The 16,573-nt window shown below is 43.3% G+C and overlaps 1 protein-coding gene across 3 annotated transcripts; it reads left to right on the plus strand.

The window, feature by feature from the left end:
- Positions 1-694: 694 nt before the first annotated feature.
- pik3cd (phosphatidylinositol-4,5-bisphosphate 3-kinase, catalytic subunit delta) lies at positions 695-16,276 on the plus strand. Of its 3 annotated transcripts, none has more exons than XM_084014753.1 (23): positions 695-1,031; positions 1,698-1,904; positions 2,609-2,837; positions 2,952-3,181; positions 3,300-3,482; positions 4,267-4,422; positions 5,237-5,323; positions 6,435-6,656; positions 7,946-8,042; positions 8,310-8,440; positions 8,530-8,580; positions 8,675-8,842; positions 9,208-9,329; positions 9,422-9,565; positions 9,659-9,758; positions 9,857-10,023; positions 10,457-10,563; positions 10,808-10,886; positions 10,977-11,144; positions 12,874-12,997; positions 13,223-13,368; positions 13,460-13,592; positions 13,688-16,276. In XM_084014753.1, the coding sequence occupies exons 2-23, from the start codon at positions 1,764-1,766 to the stop codon at positions 13,823-13,825; spliced, it is 3,123 nt and encodes a 1,040-aa protein (XP_083870879.1). In that variant the 5' UTR covers positions 695-1,031; positions 1,698-1,763; the 3' UTR covers positions 13,826-16,276. The 3 variants fall into 3 exon arrangements, with proteins under 3 accessions (XP_083870879.1, XP_083870877.1, XP_083870878.1); XM_084014751.1 differs by having other exon boundaries at positions 696-1,031; positions 5,234-5,323; XM_084014752.1 differs by having other exon boundaries at positions 696-1,031; positions 1,707-1,904; positions 5,234-5,323.
- The last annotated feature ends 297 nt before the right edge of the window (positions 16,277-16,573 follow it).

The raw sequence follows: 16,573 nt of genomic DNA on the forward strand, positions 1-16,573 counted from the left end.
TAAAAAATGCATGATATAATTGATAATATGGAGCATTTTTCTGCATTAAATCCTTCTGCACCTTTCCTATGGTGTTTTTTTTTTTTTTTACTCACAGGATGAACTGAACTTCCTCCACCACTATCCAGTTAACTACCATGTAAAGACAGTTGATGAGTAGTAGATGAGTTGTTTTTTGTTGAACGTTGTGAGGAAATGAGGAATACATTTAAAAAAAAATAGCTTAAAAGAATTAGATGCTCATGTTCACTTGAAAGGTTGTAAATGGCAAACATATATATATATATATATATATATATATATATATATATAAATAAAAATCATCCAAGTAGTTCACTTTTTGTCAATTAAGCAATCATTAAATGCGCAATTGTTTCAGGGAAAACAGGAGATGGGGGCGGAGAGAGAGAGGGGGGGGGGGGAGAGAAAGAGAGAGAGGGGGGAGAGAGAGAGAGAGAGAGAGAGAGAGAGAGAGAGAGAGAAAGGGGGGGAGAGAGAGCGAGAGAGAGAGAGAGAGAGAGAGAGAGAGAGAGAGAGAGAGAGAGAGAGAAAGGGGGGGAGAGAGAGAGAGAGAGAGAGAGAAAGGGGGGGGGGAGAGAGAGACAGACAGACAGAGAGACAGAGAGAGAGAGAGAAGAGAGAGAGAGAGAGAGAGAGAGAGAGAGAGAGAGAGAGAGAGAGAGAGAGAGAGAGGTACTTTCTCTTCGCTTGAACTCAAGTTTTGGTGGACGGTCCCTAGACCCGGACTGGCAGAGCGCAGCCGCTCAGTCCGGCTCCGCGCGTCAACACCGCCGCCGCATGAATGACGGCGCACTTGACCGACGCAGAGGAAACACTTCGCCGCTTCACGGGAGCGGAGTCCGGGGCGCCTCGTCTCGTCTGAGCCGGATTCACCTCACCTCCACGGGACGGATCCGCGTCCCGCAGCCCGCAGCCCGCAGCCGGCCCGAGCGAGCCGCGATGTCACCGCCTCCATCTTCGCCGGAATAAAGCCAGGGAGAGATGCCATGACCGGCCGGTAGACCCGACAGGCGAGTATCTGCGCACAGGTTGGCACGTTGGACGAGTTCCAGTCCAACAGCCCATATATCACGTTGTGTCTGTTGTCTGTCTCTCACTGAGTTTAGAGATGTTTCTTATGCTGAGATCTGTACATGATGTGGATGTTTTAAACGCAGCTCACGTAAGGGCAAGTTTCCTCTTTCCAAAATCAAGAGTGTAGAATAACTTTATTTAAAAATGACACTTAAAACACAGTGTGTTCTCTCTGAGTATGTGCAGGAAGCAGGGTGTCACATTGGTTTCATTCAGTGGATTGAGGTTTCTTATTTAGGGTGTTTCACCTTATTTGGCCCCTGTGTGCCATTCAGTGTGTGAAGGCGGGGATGTGTGAACCGAGTCTGCATGCAAAGTATTAAACTGCAGATTATAAACTAATAGCAGCACTCCAAAAACATCTCATTATTGCCTCTGTTAACCTTTTTTTTAAATCTTCTAATACAAACATTAAGTTGGAGGGAGGGATTTGGTGCAAACAAGGTCCTTCAACTACAAGCTGGTTCATCATCACTCTTTCATTCATGTCAGACACACTCTACATGTGCTTTCTGATCCCACTGAACAACATTTTGAAGATAGGCAGCACCGTAACACACATTAATGGTGAGACATATTAACCCAAGGCTGTGTTTTCTCAGCGTGGACAGCCGGCTCGTGTTCCGGTGAGCAGCAGAGGAGCTGACGGTAAATGAAAGACCGTCACCATGCCCCCAGGGAAGTATGGGATGCAGGAGGAGTGGGAGAAGGAGGGGGACCAAGAGATAGTGATGGACTTCCTGCTGCCGACGGGGATCTTCCTCAAATTCCCCGTGTCTCCAAATGACACCATAGAAACCATCAAAAAAGTAAGTCATTTTCAGCTTTTAGAGAAAATCTGGTGGAATATATGTATTTTTCTGCCACGACACACAGTGTTTTATGTCATCAGCATTGAATTTTATGTTAGAAAACAACGCTGTTTCTTGAAGATACGATTGATAGACTGCAGTAAACATTGCTGGTGACCACAGCTGCAAAATACTGTTGTTTACATTTACAATATTTGCTCAATATGCTTTTAAGCAAATTGGTTGACTGGAGACATTAAAGTAATTAAAACATGCTCCAAACAATGCTCTCTTGTGCCTTTGATTCATCTTGAAGTTCTGATGCAACTATTAAGAGAGGGAGCCACAGATTTCCTCCTCAGTAAACACGGCCAGCTCTCTGCTGAGGCTCATTCACGCCGTTAAACGGGAATGTGCCAGTTTCTATGCCAACAGGCTGTTTGATTTAGCTATGTAAAGTAATGATGCTCCTGGAAGCTGTTAAGATGGTTAAGAGATTAAATGTCTTCTCAAGGAGTTCTTTTAAAAACTGCCAGGTTCATTGTTTTTCACATTTTGAGTGGTGGCTCATCTGTTATTCTTTAACAGCATTTAGTTGACATATGAAAATATTAATGAGGATGTATTTTTGAGTCGCTTCCCCCCCCCCCCAAACCACTTTTGAGAGTGGTCAAAAACGCCACTCTCTCAGCCTCACGCATTGCCGGCGTCTCTTGTTTCAGATGGTTTGGAAAAACGCCAGCGGCGAGGCCCTGTTCAGTGGGCTGGGCGACCCCAACGCGTACGTCTTCACCTGCATCAACCAGACCGCGGAGAGGGAGGAGCTGGAGGAAGAATCGAGGCGCATCAACGACGTGCGGCCCTTCATGTGCGTCCTGAGGCTGGTGGCGAGGGAAGGCGACCGCGTCGAGAAAATCACCAACACCCAAATCAGCCTGTTAATTGGCAAAGGTCAGCAGCATCCTCATGCCATAGAGCTTCCGTATAGAAGGGTTTTTTTGTGGGGGTCGGAGGTGTTGCTGCCTTGCTTGTATCCGCTCACGTCGCCATGGTGATTTTGTTCAGGTCTGCAGGAGTTCGAGACCCAGAAGAACCACGAAGTGAATGAGTTTCGGACGAAGATGCGTGCGTTTTGCGAGGAGAGGGCTCAGGAGCGGCAGATGTTGCCATGGCAGCAGTGGATGAAGTACAGCTTCCCGTGTGAACTGGAGCCATGCAGCTCTCTGACGGCGGGGGTCGCCAAGTCCAAAAGCGTCAAGAAGATTTTCATCAATGTCAAGTTCGAGGCTTGTGATGTGAGTCGAGCCGCTGTTGTAGTTTGTGAAGGTTGTCGAGACAATTCGTAGCGTCATTCGGGGACGACCTCCATCGACATTAAAGCTGTATATTTCTGTGTGTGATTTTCTCTGAAAGCTGGCGGAGAGCTTCATGGTGCAGCAGGACCCTCAGGACTTCCCCGTGGCTCTGATGAAGAGCGCGCTGAAGAAGAGGGCCACCGTCTTCCGCTCACTGCGAGAGGATCCCGAGGACTACACCTTGCAGGTCAACGGGAGGTGGGAGTTCATCTACGGGAAACATCCCATGTGCCAGTTCAAAGTGAGTGATTGTGGCCGCAGCGGATTTTTATTGTTTTGCCCATTTTATTTACTTTTTCTCATTTCTCATTTTCTCACTAGTTCTCATTCAGACTGAAGCCAGTTTTCCTCTGTGATATTTTTATTTTTTTATGCTTTAATTTCACCCTCTACCCTCACAAACCTTTAGGCCCTGATGCAGAGAAGCATGATTTATTTTTTAGCTGTGATGGTGTTTTGATGATTCCATACAGCGATTACTACGATGAGCAAAAAACTGAATTCTAATCGCATCATAAAATCAATTTCCTCTTTGCGTCAAAGGCTCTCGCGTGCATTTTTACAACAATCACTTTCTTTTGCCATGAGTCACCAAGAGCTGACGATTTGAGAGGATACAACGGCACCTTTTGACATGACCTTAGAACGTTCCGTGCACTGCAGACATTCTTGTGTCATTTCTTTAATTACCATACCAAATATTTGTTTAAAAATGCTTTGCCCTGTAGCCGAGACTGCCTGTCAGATCAGGAGCGGGGTGAGTCAAGGTTGTGGTGGCAGGAGACTCCAGTGTTGACTTTGAAACTCCAGCTACCCGCAGCCGTGACTCATATCTATCTGGCTGCCCCGCAGAAAGGAGCTGCATCCGTCCACACATAATGAGATTTTGGTTGCATTAACCTACAGCAAATGAACCGCCTCCAGGAGTTAACCAGCGTTATCAGACCACTGACATGACGGATGGCGTTACCAAATAACAAAACCTCTCCTTCTGTCCCCCTCCTGTTGTCTACCTTCTTTTGCAGTACATATTCTCGTGTTTGAGAAATGGCCAAAACCCATATTTAACCGTGGTGCACCACTCCACCATCCGCAAATACCAGGAGGAGCAGGGCAGGATGTGCAGCCAGATGTACAAGAGTCGCTCCCTGTCCAGACCTCCTCCGCTGCCCCTGAAGAAGGTAAGAGTTCAGCGGACGAATGTTTTCTTTCATTAACAGAGCAGCCGCTCGTCCTTCCTCTCTCGTCATCACAGTTGTTCCTCAACCGGACTTTGGCACGTTTGAAAAACATGCCGTGGAACCATGTTGATAATTTACACTTGGCTCCTTTGCTGGCATTCACTCTAGTTTAACATAAAGCACACATTAGCCTCTTTGAAATGGATGAATTGTGTTTTTAAGCTTTTATCTATGACATTTGGGAGAAAAAATGTAACGTTTTTATTTATTTTAATGTTTATTTCATATGGACATAGCAATTACATTGGACAGACCAGATGCATTGTTAAGCGTTTTAGCACATGTGCTAATTTGCCACACTTGTCCATAGGCAGCTTTGAAGAGATAGGGCAATTAAAATAACAAGAATGGAAAAAGGAAAGACCAGACAAAGATAGGGAGAAAAAAGCAACAAAAATGGGAAAAGAAGACAGAGAAATACAAGCAACTTTCAATAAGGAACATAAAAAGGTAACAGAGCAAGGGCCATATGAGCAAGCAGTGAACCAGTTAAGAATTATTCATGTGTGCACTGTTGATTAGATTAGAAAATGTTTTTCAGAGTGAATCGAAGTAACTTAAGGACTGTTTATCAGTTTCTTCCAGTTTGTTCCCCTTTTTTTAAAACTTTTTATTTGTACGTTGTTGTGTATCTGTCGTTTGACGTGTTGCCAAACAGGAAATTGTAGCAACGCTCTCATGGCGGTGGAAGGTGCTGATTTTGAAGGTGAAGAACGTCGGATTAAAATGAAACCCTCTCTCCCTTCCACAGCAGAACACCTCCTCTCTGTGGTCCATCAACGAGCCGTTCTACATCCACCTGCTGCAGGGCAGCCGGGTCAACGCCGACGAGGGGATGAAGGTCGGTGTGGCTTCGCCGCGCGGCTTCGTCGCTCAATGAAATGTGGCATCCACTTGTTTACCAATATCTCTGACAATTTCAGTTGTAGGAAGAGCGAGGTTGACATGTAAATGACAAGGGATCACATGGTGCAGACCGCACGTTTCCCATAATTCATCAAGGCGGTTGGTTGAAACTTGAAAACAGGAAGTGGGGAGGGCCAATCTGCTTTTGACATCTCATTCTGAGGCCTAGATTCTAAGAAAAAAGACTGCATGCTGTCTCTGGCTCTCTCGCTTTCAATGCACTTCTTGTTTTTAAACGCGATGCAGTCATTTTGTTACTAGTGCAGACGGCCCAATCCAAGTGCGGTGTTTGTTAAAATGTTTGTTCAAGGCTATCTCCCTGTAAACGAGCACGTCCAGATATCCAGCCATACTCCATCTTCACTTCTTCTGTCAGTTCCCTGTATTTCCTCATCCCCATTTGACAATTTTTGAAGTAGGCTAGTCTGTTAATGTGTGTCTGCGTTTGTGATTCGGTTTCATAACTAACTATGTTACTGTTTAGAGGGGTTATTAAGTGCGAGTGCACTTCCGCCTGCTGCCTCAGAGCACCATCATGACTCATGGCAAATTTGTCCTGTGACATAATTATCAGTCATGTCTGCAGTTGGCAGGCAGAGGTTTGAAAACGCGCCCCGGGGCGGGAGAGAATAGCCACTAGTATATATTTAGTAAATATAGATTTAGAATATCTTGATTTGGCAACAAAAAAATGAAGAAAAAAAAAAGTGGGAGCTTAATGGCCGGTACGATCTTGAATTTTGACTCCAGGGTGATTGTTTGTCATTTTGGATGGAGTCTGTGTAGCATTAAGAAAAGGCGACGAACTCACGTTATGAATGTGTGGACCCTTTGACTCATCGCCTGAGTTACACAGGAAACTCTGAATCATCTCTCGACGGCTGTAAATCTTCCACAACACAATCTCCCTCACTCAAACTTCACTTCAGCATTCAAACCACATGGCGTGCCTTCATCTAATCACTACTGTGTGTGTGTGTGTGTGTGTGTGTGTGTGTGTGTGTGTGTGTGTGTGTGTGTGTGCGTGTGTGTGTGTTCCCCCCCAGCTTGTGGTGCAGGCCGGTCTGTTCCACGGCAGCGAGCTCCTCTGCAAGGTGGTGACGACCTCGGAGGTGACTGTGTGCTCGGAGCCGCTGTGGGATCAGAAGCTGGAGTTTGACATAAACGTGGCCGACCTGCCTCGCATGAGCCGCCTGTGCTTCGCGCTCTATGCAGTCATTGAGAAAGCCAAGAAGCCCCGCGGCACTAAGAAGAAGAATAAGAAGGCGGTGAGCTTTGCCAGAAACTCGCATCATTTATTTTAGGTCTCCTCAACGTACAACTCCAGTGATGGAGGAGGAGAGTGTTAAGGCGGGGGGGGGGGGGGGGGGTGTTAGCAAGCACAAACAAGATCTGCTTCCTCTCTCTGTGTTGTGCAGTGCGTGTAGCCGGTGTGTGTGTGTGTTGTGCAAGTGTGTTCAGTGGCAAGGGCTGCGGTTAACATTTCATCCGCTTCAGGGCTTTTATCTGCATATCGCTCCGAGGAAGGAAGGAATTTACAAACGTTTATAAGGAATTCTAAATTCATCTTCTCACCAGCCGTCGTCACTAAATATATTTCGGGTTAAAGTAGAGGCTAAAACTATTTGGATCCTCACAATCGTTATTTCAACGAATCCTTCAAATGCAAACATTTTTCAGAGAATAAGAATAAGAATGCTAGTCGTTGCAGCATTAATTACAGTCATACATAAAAAGGAATATGCTACTTCAGGCCACTATTTGTAATAATAGTAATATAGCAATAGAGGCACACTGAGGTTAAGGTTGTACTTTCCTATTGTTTTATTAAAATCCTGTTTAATGCATGCAAGTACAACAGCAGCAGTAGGACACTGAGAGAACGCACCCACTCATTTTACTCTAACAACAGGGAACAACAATAGATTCCTCTTTTTCCTGCGACTGTGCTCTCAGCTTCTCTCGTAATGAAGCGTGAAGCTTTGGGCGACATGTTTACGAGCTCCTCCCTAACGCGGTGCCCAGGTGTGTTGAAGAGATCACTTCTGCTTTCTGAGCTACTTCTCTCTTCTTTTTCCCAGAACTGAAGTCCTGCAGACAGACAGCAGTTTATCTTTTTTAGCTGCTCTATCAACTTTTTTTTTGCTGCGCCTTATTTCCACTTCTGCTGCTTGACGTTCCAGATTTAGACCACATGAAAGCAATTCATGTTTTATTCCTTTCACTTTATAATTTAACCATGATGATTGTGATGTAAAAGTTGCCTTGAATCATCTTTAAACATTTTTATATCATTGAATATTTAAGTTTTCTCAATGCTGTTTAATTTGAATTCAAGTGAACATCATTCAATACCTTTCTTTAAACAATGTTAGATATATTTTTTGAATGTTGCAGAACTAAGTCTGTTAACGTGTTTAACACGTTTGACAAATGACTACAAATGACTGTATGTATTTTGATAAATAATATTTTTTTTGTTGATCTGATGGTCAAATCTAGCAGATGGTCTTCAAAGCTATTTAACAACGCTAACCCTCCCCGTCCCTCTCTTCAGGACTGTCCGATCGCCTGGGTGAACACCATGGTGTTCGACTACAAGGACCAGCTGAAGACCGGGGAGTTCCTCTTGTCCACGTGGCCATCTGTTCCTGGTACTTTCACGCCTTCTTTTTTTCTCTTACATTTCCTCCTCTTCAAAAACACACTTTGCATGTTAACGGCCTCCTCCACCACCGTGGCAATGACATGCGGCGCAATCACTACAAGACTGCCCTTTTTAAGATGTGGAAATGACAGTTGTCCGTTGGTGTTGAAACGCGTCAATTACGACTACGTTTTTATTCCATGAAATTGCTTGTCGCTTTTAGAGATGTGTGAGTGATCTGCAGACATTTGATGTGTGGTAATTGTTTCCACAGATGACAAAAGCGAGCTTTTGAACCCAATGGGAACAGTTGAGAAGAACCCCAACATAGACAGCGCCGCAGGGCTCCTCATTCGCTTCCCTAACATTCGGCCTCATCCCCTGTATTACCCTCAACTCGACAAGGTATACTTATTCTCAAAAAGCTCGTATTTGAATACATAGTGAAATATTTTTACTTGTATTAGAGTCATAAAATCCTTGTCTATTTTCAGGTGAGCGACGTGGAGGAGAATGGTGAATCGGCTATTGCCACAAAAGAAGAGGTGAGACTTTTTACATTTCACATTTTCCACTGATCACACATTTAAAGGCACGCTTTTGCAAATTTGTTTTGGGGGTTGTTTTTGCTCTCTGCAGTACATGAAACTCAAAGAAATCCTGGACAACAAAAACTCCACCGAGTTTTTCGAAGACGAGAAGGAGCTCCTGTGGAAGCTCCGCAGAGAAGTGCGTGACTGTTACCATGAAAGTCTGTCCAAGCTTCTCCTCATCACCAAGTGGAGTCGGCGCGAGGATGTAGTTCAGGTATGAATGGGCAGTTTTTCCAAATGTTTCATGTTTAACAGATACTGTATAATGTTAACCTTCACCATTTAGTGGTAACTTATGTAGAGCTGAGGATGATGGGAATGTCGTTAATTTTGCAGGTATTTGGTCATAAAGTAAAAGTCAGGGAATCACCAGTCAGGAGTGTTCAAGTTTTAATTTTCAAGATTTTTTTTATTGTCACACACAGTAGAAACATAGTTCACACTGAGCAATGAAATTCTTATTTTTCAGTTTTCACACAGTAACCTCAAATAGAAAATACGATCGTAAAGCATAAAAATATATACTAAAAAGTAAAGGTATACGCATATGGTGGAAAATGGTCATTTGACTCTTCTCAGATGGTGAGTTTACTGAGGAACTGGCGGGACCTCCCGGCCATCCACGCCCTGGAGCTCCTGGACTACAGTTTTCCCGACCCAGCAGTCCGCTCTTTCACGATCAGATGCCTCAGGAAGCTCAGGTACGCCCACATTTCTGTTCACGTTTTCACTCCATATAGCATCACACATATAACGGCGTCATAATTCATAGAACATTTTTCTCTGCACACAGCGATGATGAACTGCTACAGTACTTAATCCAGTTGGTCCAAGTTCTGAAGTACGAGTCCTACCTCGACTGTGACCTCACCACTTTCCTGCTAGAAAGGGCTCTGTCCAACTGGAGGATCGGACATTTTCTGTTTTGGCATCTCAGGTGAGGTGCAGCCCGGCAGAAAACACAAGTGTGTATATTGGCCGGTTTTTGTTTGTTTGTTTTTTTTGACAGGAGAATATGTGTTGATTGTAGGTCAGAGATTCACGTGGCGTCTGTGAGTTTGCGTTTTGGCCTGATTCTGGAGGCCTACTGCAGGGGAAACATCCACCACATCAAGCCTTTAACCAAACAGGTAACGTCATCACGCAGATACACTCCGAGGTCAAGCTCCGAAACTATGTTTTTTTTTTGTTTTTTGTCCTGAATCTCCGCCTTGCCTCTCCCACACAGAACGAGGCTCTGGGCAAAATGAAGGCCCTGAGCGACTTCGTCAAGTCGGGCTCCCAGAAGATGACAGCGGATGACTTGAAGCTGTGTATCAGACAGGAGTCCTACCTGGAGGCTCTGTCAGACCTGCTGTCACCACTCAACCCCAGCATCCTCCTCGCTGAGATCTGGTTAGTGCCACACACACACACACACACACACACACACACACACACACACACACACACACACACACACACGACAAATTACATTGTTTTTTACTCCTTAATTGGATTTTCAGGGGCCGGTTTGTTCCCTCTCTATGTTTACTGAATTACAAAATAAAACATTTACATACGTCTTGACAAATAAAGTCATAGCAATACCGGTGGACTACTTTACATTTCTATATGCCATCTTACACTTATTTCCTCACCACTAAAAGCCCTACAGGTGACGATGGTGCACTTGTTTTTATTATATTGGCTCTTACCTTGTTTGCCCTGGACATCATTTCTTACACTGGCTCACAGGGGACATAATCGTGTGTGTGTGTGTGTGTGTGTGTGTGTGTGTGTGTGTGTGTGTGTGTGTGTGTGTGTGTGTGTGTGTGCCCCGTTGCAGTTCAGACAAGTGCAGGTTTATGGACTCCAAGATGAAACCACTCTGGCTGATGTACAACCCCAGCACCCAAGGAGACATGGTGGGCATCATCTTCAAGAACGGAGACGGTGAGATACAATTCAAGGCCACACATGATTAGTACGCGTTAACATACAGTCGTAATGAAGTTGTAGCTCCGTTTAGTTTGGGCCAATACACAGAAGGATTAAAATGCAGGGATGGTCGCACATAAAAATGCTCTGGAAAGAAGAACGTACACTGCAGGTTTGGAAAAGGATGTCCAAGTCAAACGACAAAATACTTTTGTAACGATGAAATCAACATCCACCTTCTTTCACTCATCACCTTTAGATCTTCGACAAGACATGCTGACCCTCCAGATGATCCAGCTCATGGAGAATCTATGGAAGAGAGAAGGCCTGGATCTCAGGTAGAGTGCCAGCAGCTGTTTCGCAGCAGCTGTCCATGCTTCTGCACAAGGAGCTCCGCTGACGCTATTCATCTCTCCTCACGCTCACAGGATGATCCCGTATGGCTGCTTGTCCACCGGGAACAAGATGGGGCTCATCGAGGTCGTAAAGAACTCCGACACCATCGCCAACATCCAGCGCAACAACAGCAACAGCGCCGCCACGGCTGCCTTCAACAAGGATGCCCTGCTCAACTGGCTCAAATCTAAGAATCCCGAGTGAGTGTGATGAACAACGTTGATGCGATGGTTACTAACCTGGCCATCTTCTGCTGTGTTGATGCTCTGTTGATATCTCTAGAAGTGATGGCCTTCTTTAACCCCGGGAACCAGACACTGAGTCCGTTATACGAACAATGTTCAATCTGCAGAGTTTTACCTCTCCATCCAGTTTAAAATTGTTTATCAGGAACAGCAAACTCGTCTTGGCGGGATTCCCCAACTGCTCCCAGGCCAGCTCGGTCATAAGCTGTGTCCCAAATACATCCGTTATACCAGTCAGGTTTTGTTAGTATGTAGTGTGAACAACATATTTTCTACTTCTTGTTCATGAAGATTTGTTCAAATTTGAAATGGCCATTAAGATTCCACAATCTCATTTTCACTGAAGTCTCTCAACTTACGTTATGTCTTATTTGTTATATATAAAAAGGTAAAGTACGATTTCTTGTTAACTACTGCATTCTCAAGGATGTGTCTAAGTGCATTGCAAGATGTGTGAAAAAATACTATAAATAATAAGGGCAAGGGTCAGTAACACCTTTACTTTAATCCTAACCCCTTTTAAAAATGATTTCTATAGTATAGAAGCAATTCATAAATAGTCTATAATGCTGGTGTAAGTAGATGGGCATTTTAACTGTTGATTGATGTATTTGTCAACAACTATTGTTACGTCCATGAGGCACCCACAAGTAGAGGCTGATGTATAAACATAGTGAGTATATATAGAAATGCCCTTTAATATTTTAATACATCAAATGACTGTATGAAGAGGTTATAATACTTATTAATCAAATAATGTATATAAGGACACACAAAATACCCTAAAGTCTGCTTATAATTACATTATAGAGTGTTATAAAGCATTATTATTATTTTATACAGTGCTTGAAAATGCTAAATAAAGGGCGGGGGGCTAATAACAAATATTGTAGGGACTGGTTTAATATTCTAATTAATATCCAATAGCATTTTAACAGTTTTGTTTTTTTCTTTGTGTAATTCAATGCAGTTATCAGTAAACATTTCAATATTTCACTGAATATTAGTTTTATATTTCAAAAATCTGCATAAAAAGGTGTTTTTTCTTGACAGTAGAAAAACTTTTTTCCATCTACGAAGGCAGCATGGAAGTGTTATGTTTTGAGAAAGGCCTTCTGGATGTCTGCACCAGCGCCTTGAAGTGTTCCCTTCCATGTATTTATTGTGTTTTAAAGCCATGACAGACCAACACAAAGTGCACAGGCGTCTGCAGGTTTAGCGATATTAAGTGAGAGTAGATTTTGATTTGGTGCCAGACAGTCTGAAGGTCTTGTCTATTCTAAAAGCTCCTGGAAGAGAGAGAGAACCATTCATTGTAATGAATGAGCCTTTGTACGTCACGTTGACAAGACAGGCCCAGCTGACCGCACGACAGACCAGAGAGGTAATTAGCTCCAAATGCTGCAGCGCCCGCAATGGACCGGAGAAAATTAGTAAAAAGCTTAACGCAGTGAAACCCCCAGAGCAAGTCTAGACTGCGAGAGGACACGAGGGCCAATCATTAACCGGCCACAGGATCTCCTGCTGTGAATGTTACATGTAGCAGAGAGGACATTCCTCATGACGATGTAGTTGTGTGTTGAAGGAGTGCAGGTTATATGACCACCAAGTGTAAAACGTACTGTGAGGACAAAAACCCAGCCGTGCTCTGTATCCTCATGTCTCTGCTCTTGTACGTCACCAGAGACACACTTGATCAAGCAATAGAAGAGTTCACCCTGTCCTGTGCTGGCTACTGTGTAGCTACTTACGTCCTGGGCATCGGAGATCGTCACAACGACAACATCATGATCCGGGAAACCGGCCAGGTGGGATGGTTTTCATCACGTTACAACACTAGTCTACCACAAGGGGGAGACTAGCTATGTGGGAGGTGGGACAATAAGTGCTCTGCTTCATAATATAGTATGTTGCAGTCACTGCTAAATGTTGGGGGTAAAAAACATCAATTATTCTTCCAAGACAAACTTTTTTAAATCCTTCATGAGGTATTATTGAGTCTTGATTGGGTTTTTTCACCTTTTCCTCCTCAGTTGTTCCACATCGACTTTGGACATTTCTTGGGCAACTTCAAGCGTAAACTGGGGATCAACAGGGAGCGTGTGCCTTTTATCTTGACTTACGACTTTGTCCATGTGATCCAACAAGGAAGGACCAACAACAGCGAGAAGTTTGAGAGGTAAGGTGTTTCTGTATCTGTCTGTTCACTGACCTGGGATTCCGTTTGCCCTTTTTATAACCGATGACTGATTATTGCGCCATGTGGTCAGGTTCAGGGAGTACTGCGAGCGGGCCTACAAGATCCTGTGTCGGAACGGGACGCTGTTCGTCAACCTCTTTGCTATGATGAAGGCAGCAGGACTGCCAGAGCTCACTTCCTTCAAAGACATCCAGTATCTAAAGGTATGCAACGATGACCATGCTAATGATGATGACGGTGATGATGATGATGATGATGTTGATGTTGACATGTTTTCTTTTGTTTTTCTTTCAAAAAGGACTCTTTAGCTTTGGGAAAATCAGAGGAAGAGGCACTGAAGAATTTCAAAGTGAAGTTCAATGAAGCTCTGCGGGAAAGCTGGAAAACGAAGATCAACTGGATGATGCACTCCTTGGCCAAAGATAATAGACCGTGAAGAACGCTGCACCAAGGAAACACGAGGACAGACCATAAATGATGGATTTTAACTTATGGAGACAAAAGGGAAGAAAAACACGTTTGTCCGGCCGGCCTGTCCGTGGTACATAACGACTAACTGGAAGTATCCAAAGATCATCATAGTGTAATCTCAACACGCAGCTATTTTCACGACGGAGGAAATTCATCGCATTTATCTTTCTCCCGTCAAACATGGGAATGCCTTTGACTCCAGGATATACCATCAAAAAAATGACCAACATGCTCTTTTTTTATGTGTTAAAATAGCTACTTGAAAACCACCTGCACACGCAAAAAGTGTCATGAATCACTGAAACCGAATCAGAGACTGGAAGTTCATCTAACAGGCGACATGGAGTGGAGAGCGAACTGCAAACGAACTTTAGACGACGCCGTTGAGTCGCGGAGTTCAATAATAGCCACAGTTTCACCTCAAGTCTTTTGTACGGCTCTGATGGTGGTCTGTCTTATTTCCTCTCATTTCAACTGCCGCCTTGCAATTGTGTCTTATTTTTTTATTCTATTGTATTTTATTTAATTCGATTGCTCTGAAGTACTTGTAGAAAGCCGTGAAGGATATTTTTAAAAAAGATGTTGTGTTTTATTGCTGTATTGATGTGTAATATTGCCTTGAAGTGCAGTTTTGCCTCCAGAGTGCCAGGCAGGAAGCATTGTAACAATTGCAATTTATTGAAAGATGAGAAAATAACTTTTAAAGGGAACTTAATTTTCATCCATGTGTCTGTGTACCCAGCAGACCCTTAACAACCAAACCGCTACTACACATTAAAGGAATAGTTATTATTTGTCTATCCGTTAGATGTGATGCTGAGGCCAGCAGGCTTTAGTTTGTCATAGATTAGTTTAAAGCCTGGAAACATACAGAAAGAGCCTGGTTCAGTCGATACGTGACAAAATCTGCCTGTTTCAAGTCTTACAGTAAGCGAAACTGTCTCCAGCTCCATATTTAACTGGACATATATAAGAGTTGTATCCCTTTCTTCATCTTAACTCTCTGAAACGGTGTATTTCCCAAAATGTTGAACTATTCCTTTAATGAAAACTACCAATAACATCTGGAAAAACAATAAATGATCTCAGGTGCTAGGCTAAGCTACCACATGGATGAATAATATTGAAAACAACTCAAATAAGGATCTTGTACTAGCCACAGACTTGTGGTTGTGTTTCTCAAAATGTTGCCCTTTTGAAAGTGTAAATCTTGACTACTGGTATGTGTTCTATTATAGATGATGCAGTGTGTGTGTGTGTGTGTGTGTGTGTGTGTGTGTGTGAGAGAGAGAGAGAGAGAGAGAGAGAGAGAGAGAGAGAGAGAGAGAGAGAGAGAGAGAGAGAGAGAGAGAGAGAGAGAGAGAGAGAGTGTGTGTGTGTGAGTGTGCCTGTGTTTTTCCTGATATTTAAGTTATGCACTGTGATTTCCATTTCATTTTTGAACTTGTGTGCCATGAAAGGGATTTGCCGCTTGTACTGTCAAACACCTGGATGCTCATGTGCTGTATGATTTCACTTCATGCTGCGCTCAGGATACTTTACATGCTGTGTGTCTTGCTGTCATCCGTGCAGAGAAGAAGATGTGCTTTTCATCTTTTCTTTCTTTTTTTTTTTACTGAAGATAAAGTATAGCTGTAGATTACACAGTGAGGTGTTTTCATTTCCTTAAGCTACTGAAATATTCACTGTGGAATAGGTTTAAAATCTGAGTCGTCAATGTCCCTCAGTATGAGCTCAGCTACACGGCTCTCAGCCAGAAGGAGTGAGTCTACTGAGTTTATGAGCTACTTTACAAATTGTAAAACATACTGCTGAATTAGTTGTAATTTATGAACAATCAAAATATTTTAACATTCAGGCCTTACTTACATGTGTGCAGCTAAAGCTGCTAAATCATTGTCTGATCTGAGTACCTGTCCTTCTGCATCCTGTTTTTGCATTTGCTTCACTGTTGGGAGGGAAACACGCTCAGTGAACAGTTTTGCTACAGCAGAGCTCACTGTGGCTTTCTAGGATTCAAGCCATATGTTCGTTAATTTAATGCATCTTTAAAAAAAGAAAAGGGCTGATCATGGATGAAAGCCAGAGCTACCAACATCACCACTCTTTTCCATTTTTTCCCTGAGTCCTTAGTGTTGGCCTTCTGTCCAAGTGTGTGGGCGTTTTCACTTCACAAAAACATGTTTTTTCCCCCTAACAAAAGTGTACGCAGGGTGGTTGTGGCAAATGTGATAAAGTATGTTGAGTGTGTCCCCTGTTGTTTATGGTTTTGGCAATAATGTAACACACAGATATACTGCAATGCGGGAAATGTCTCTCTTGAACAGTGGAATGTGCTGTATAATGCTGTCAGTGTTTTTCTCATTATTGAACACAGAACCACATCATCAATGAATACAAGCAAATGTCATCTATCCTATGGGTCATAGATTTTGACTGCTTTCACTATTATGCACATGAGAAATGTAAATAGCATTGATGTTGGCTACACATTTGTATAACTTAAAACAAGCCAATATACATGGTTTGATATTGGAGCAATTTCCATTTGTGTGGGTAATCCTTGCAGAGTCGTCAGTTTGCCTAAACATAAAGAATCTGCATTAGTGCCTCCTAAACAAACAAAAAACCCAATTGTAGAAGAATATTTGACAAGCAACGAAGCAGGTACAAGTAAAATATCCCCCCAGACATTGAGACGAAACATGATTTG

Source organism: Eutrigla gurnardus, assembly GCF_963514095.1.
Source record: "Eutrigla gurnardus genome assembly, chromosome: 8".
NCBI classification, from domain to species: Eukaryota; Metazoa; Chordata; class Actinopteri; order Perciformes; family Triglidae; genus Eutrigla; species Eutrigla gurnardus.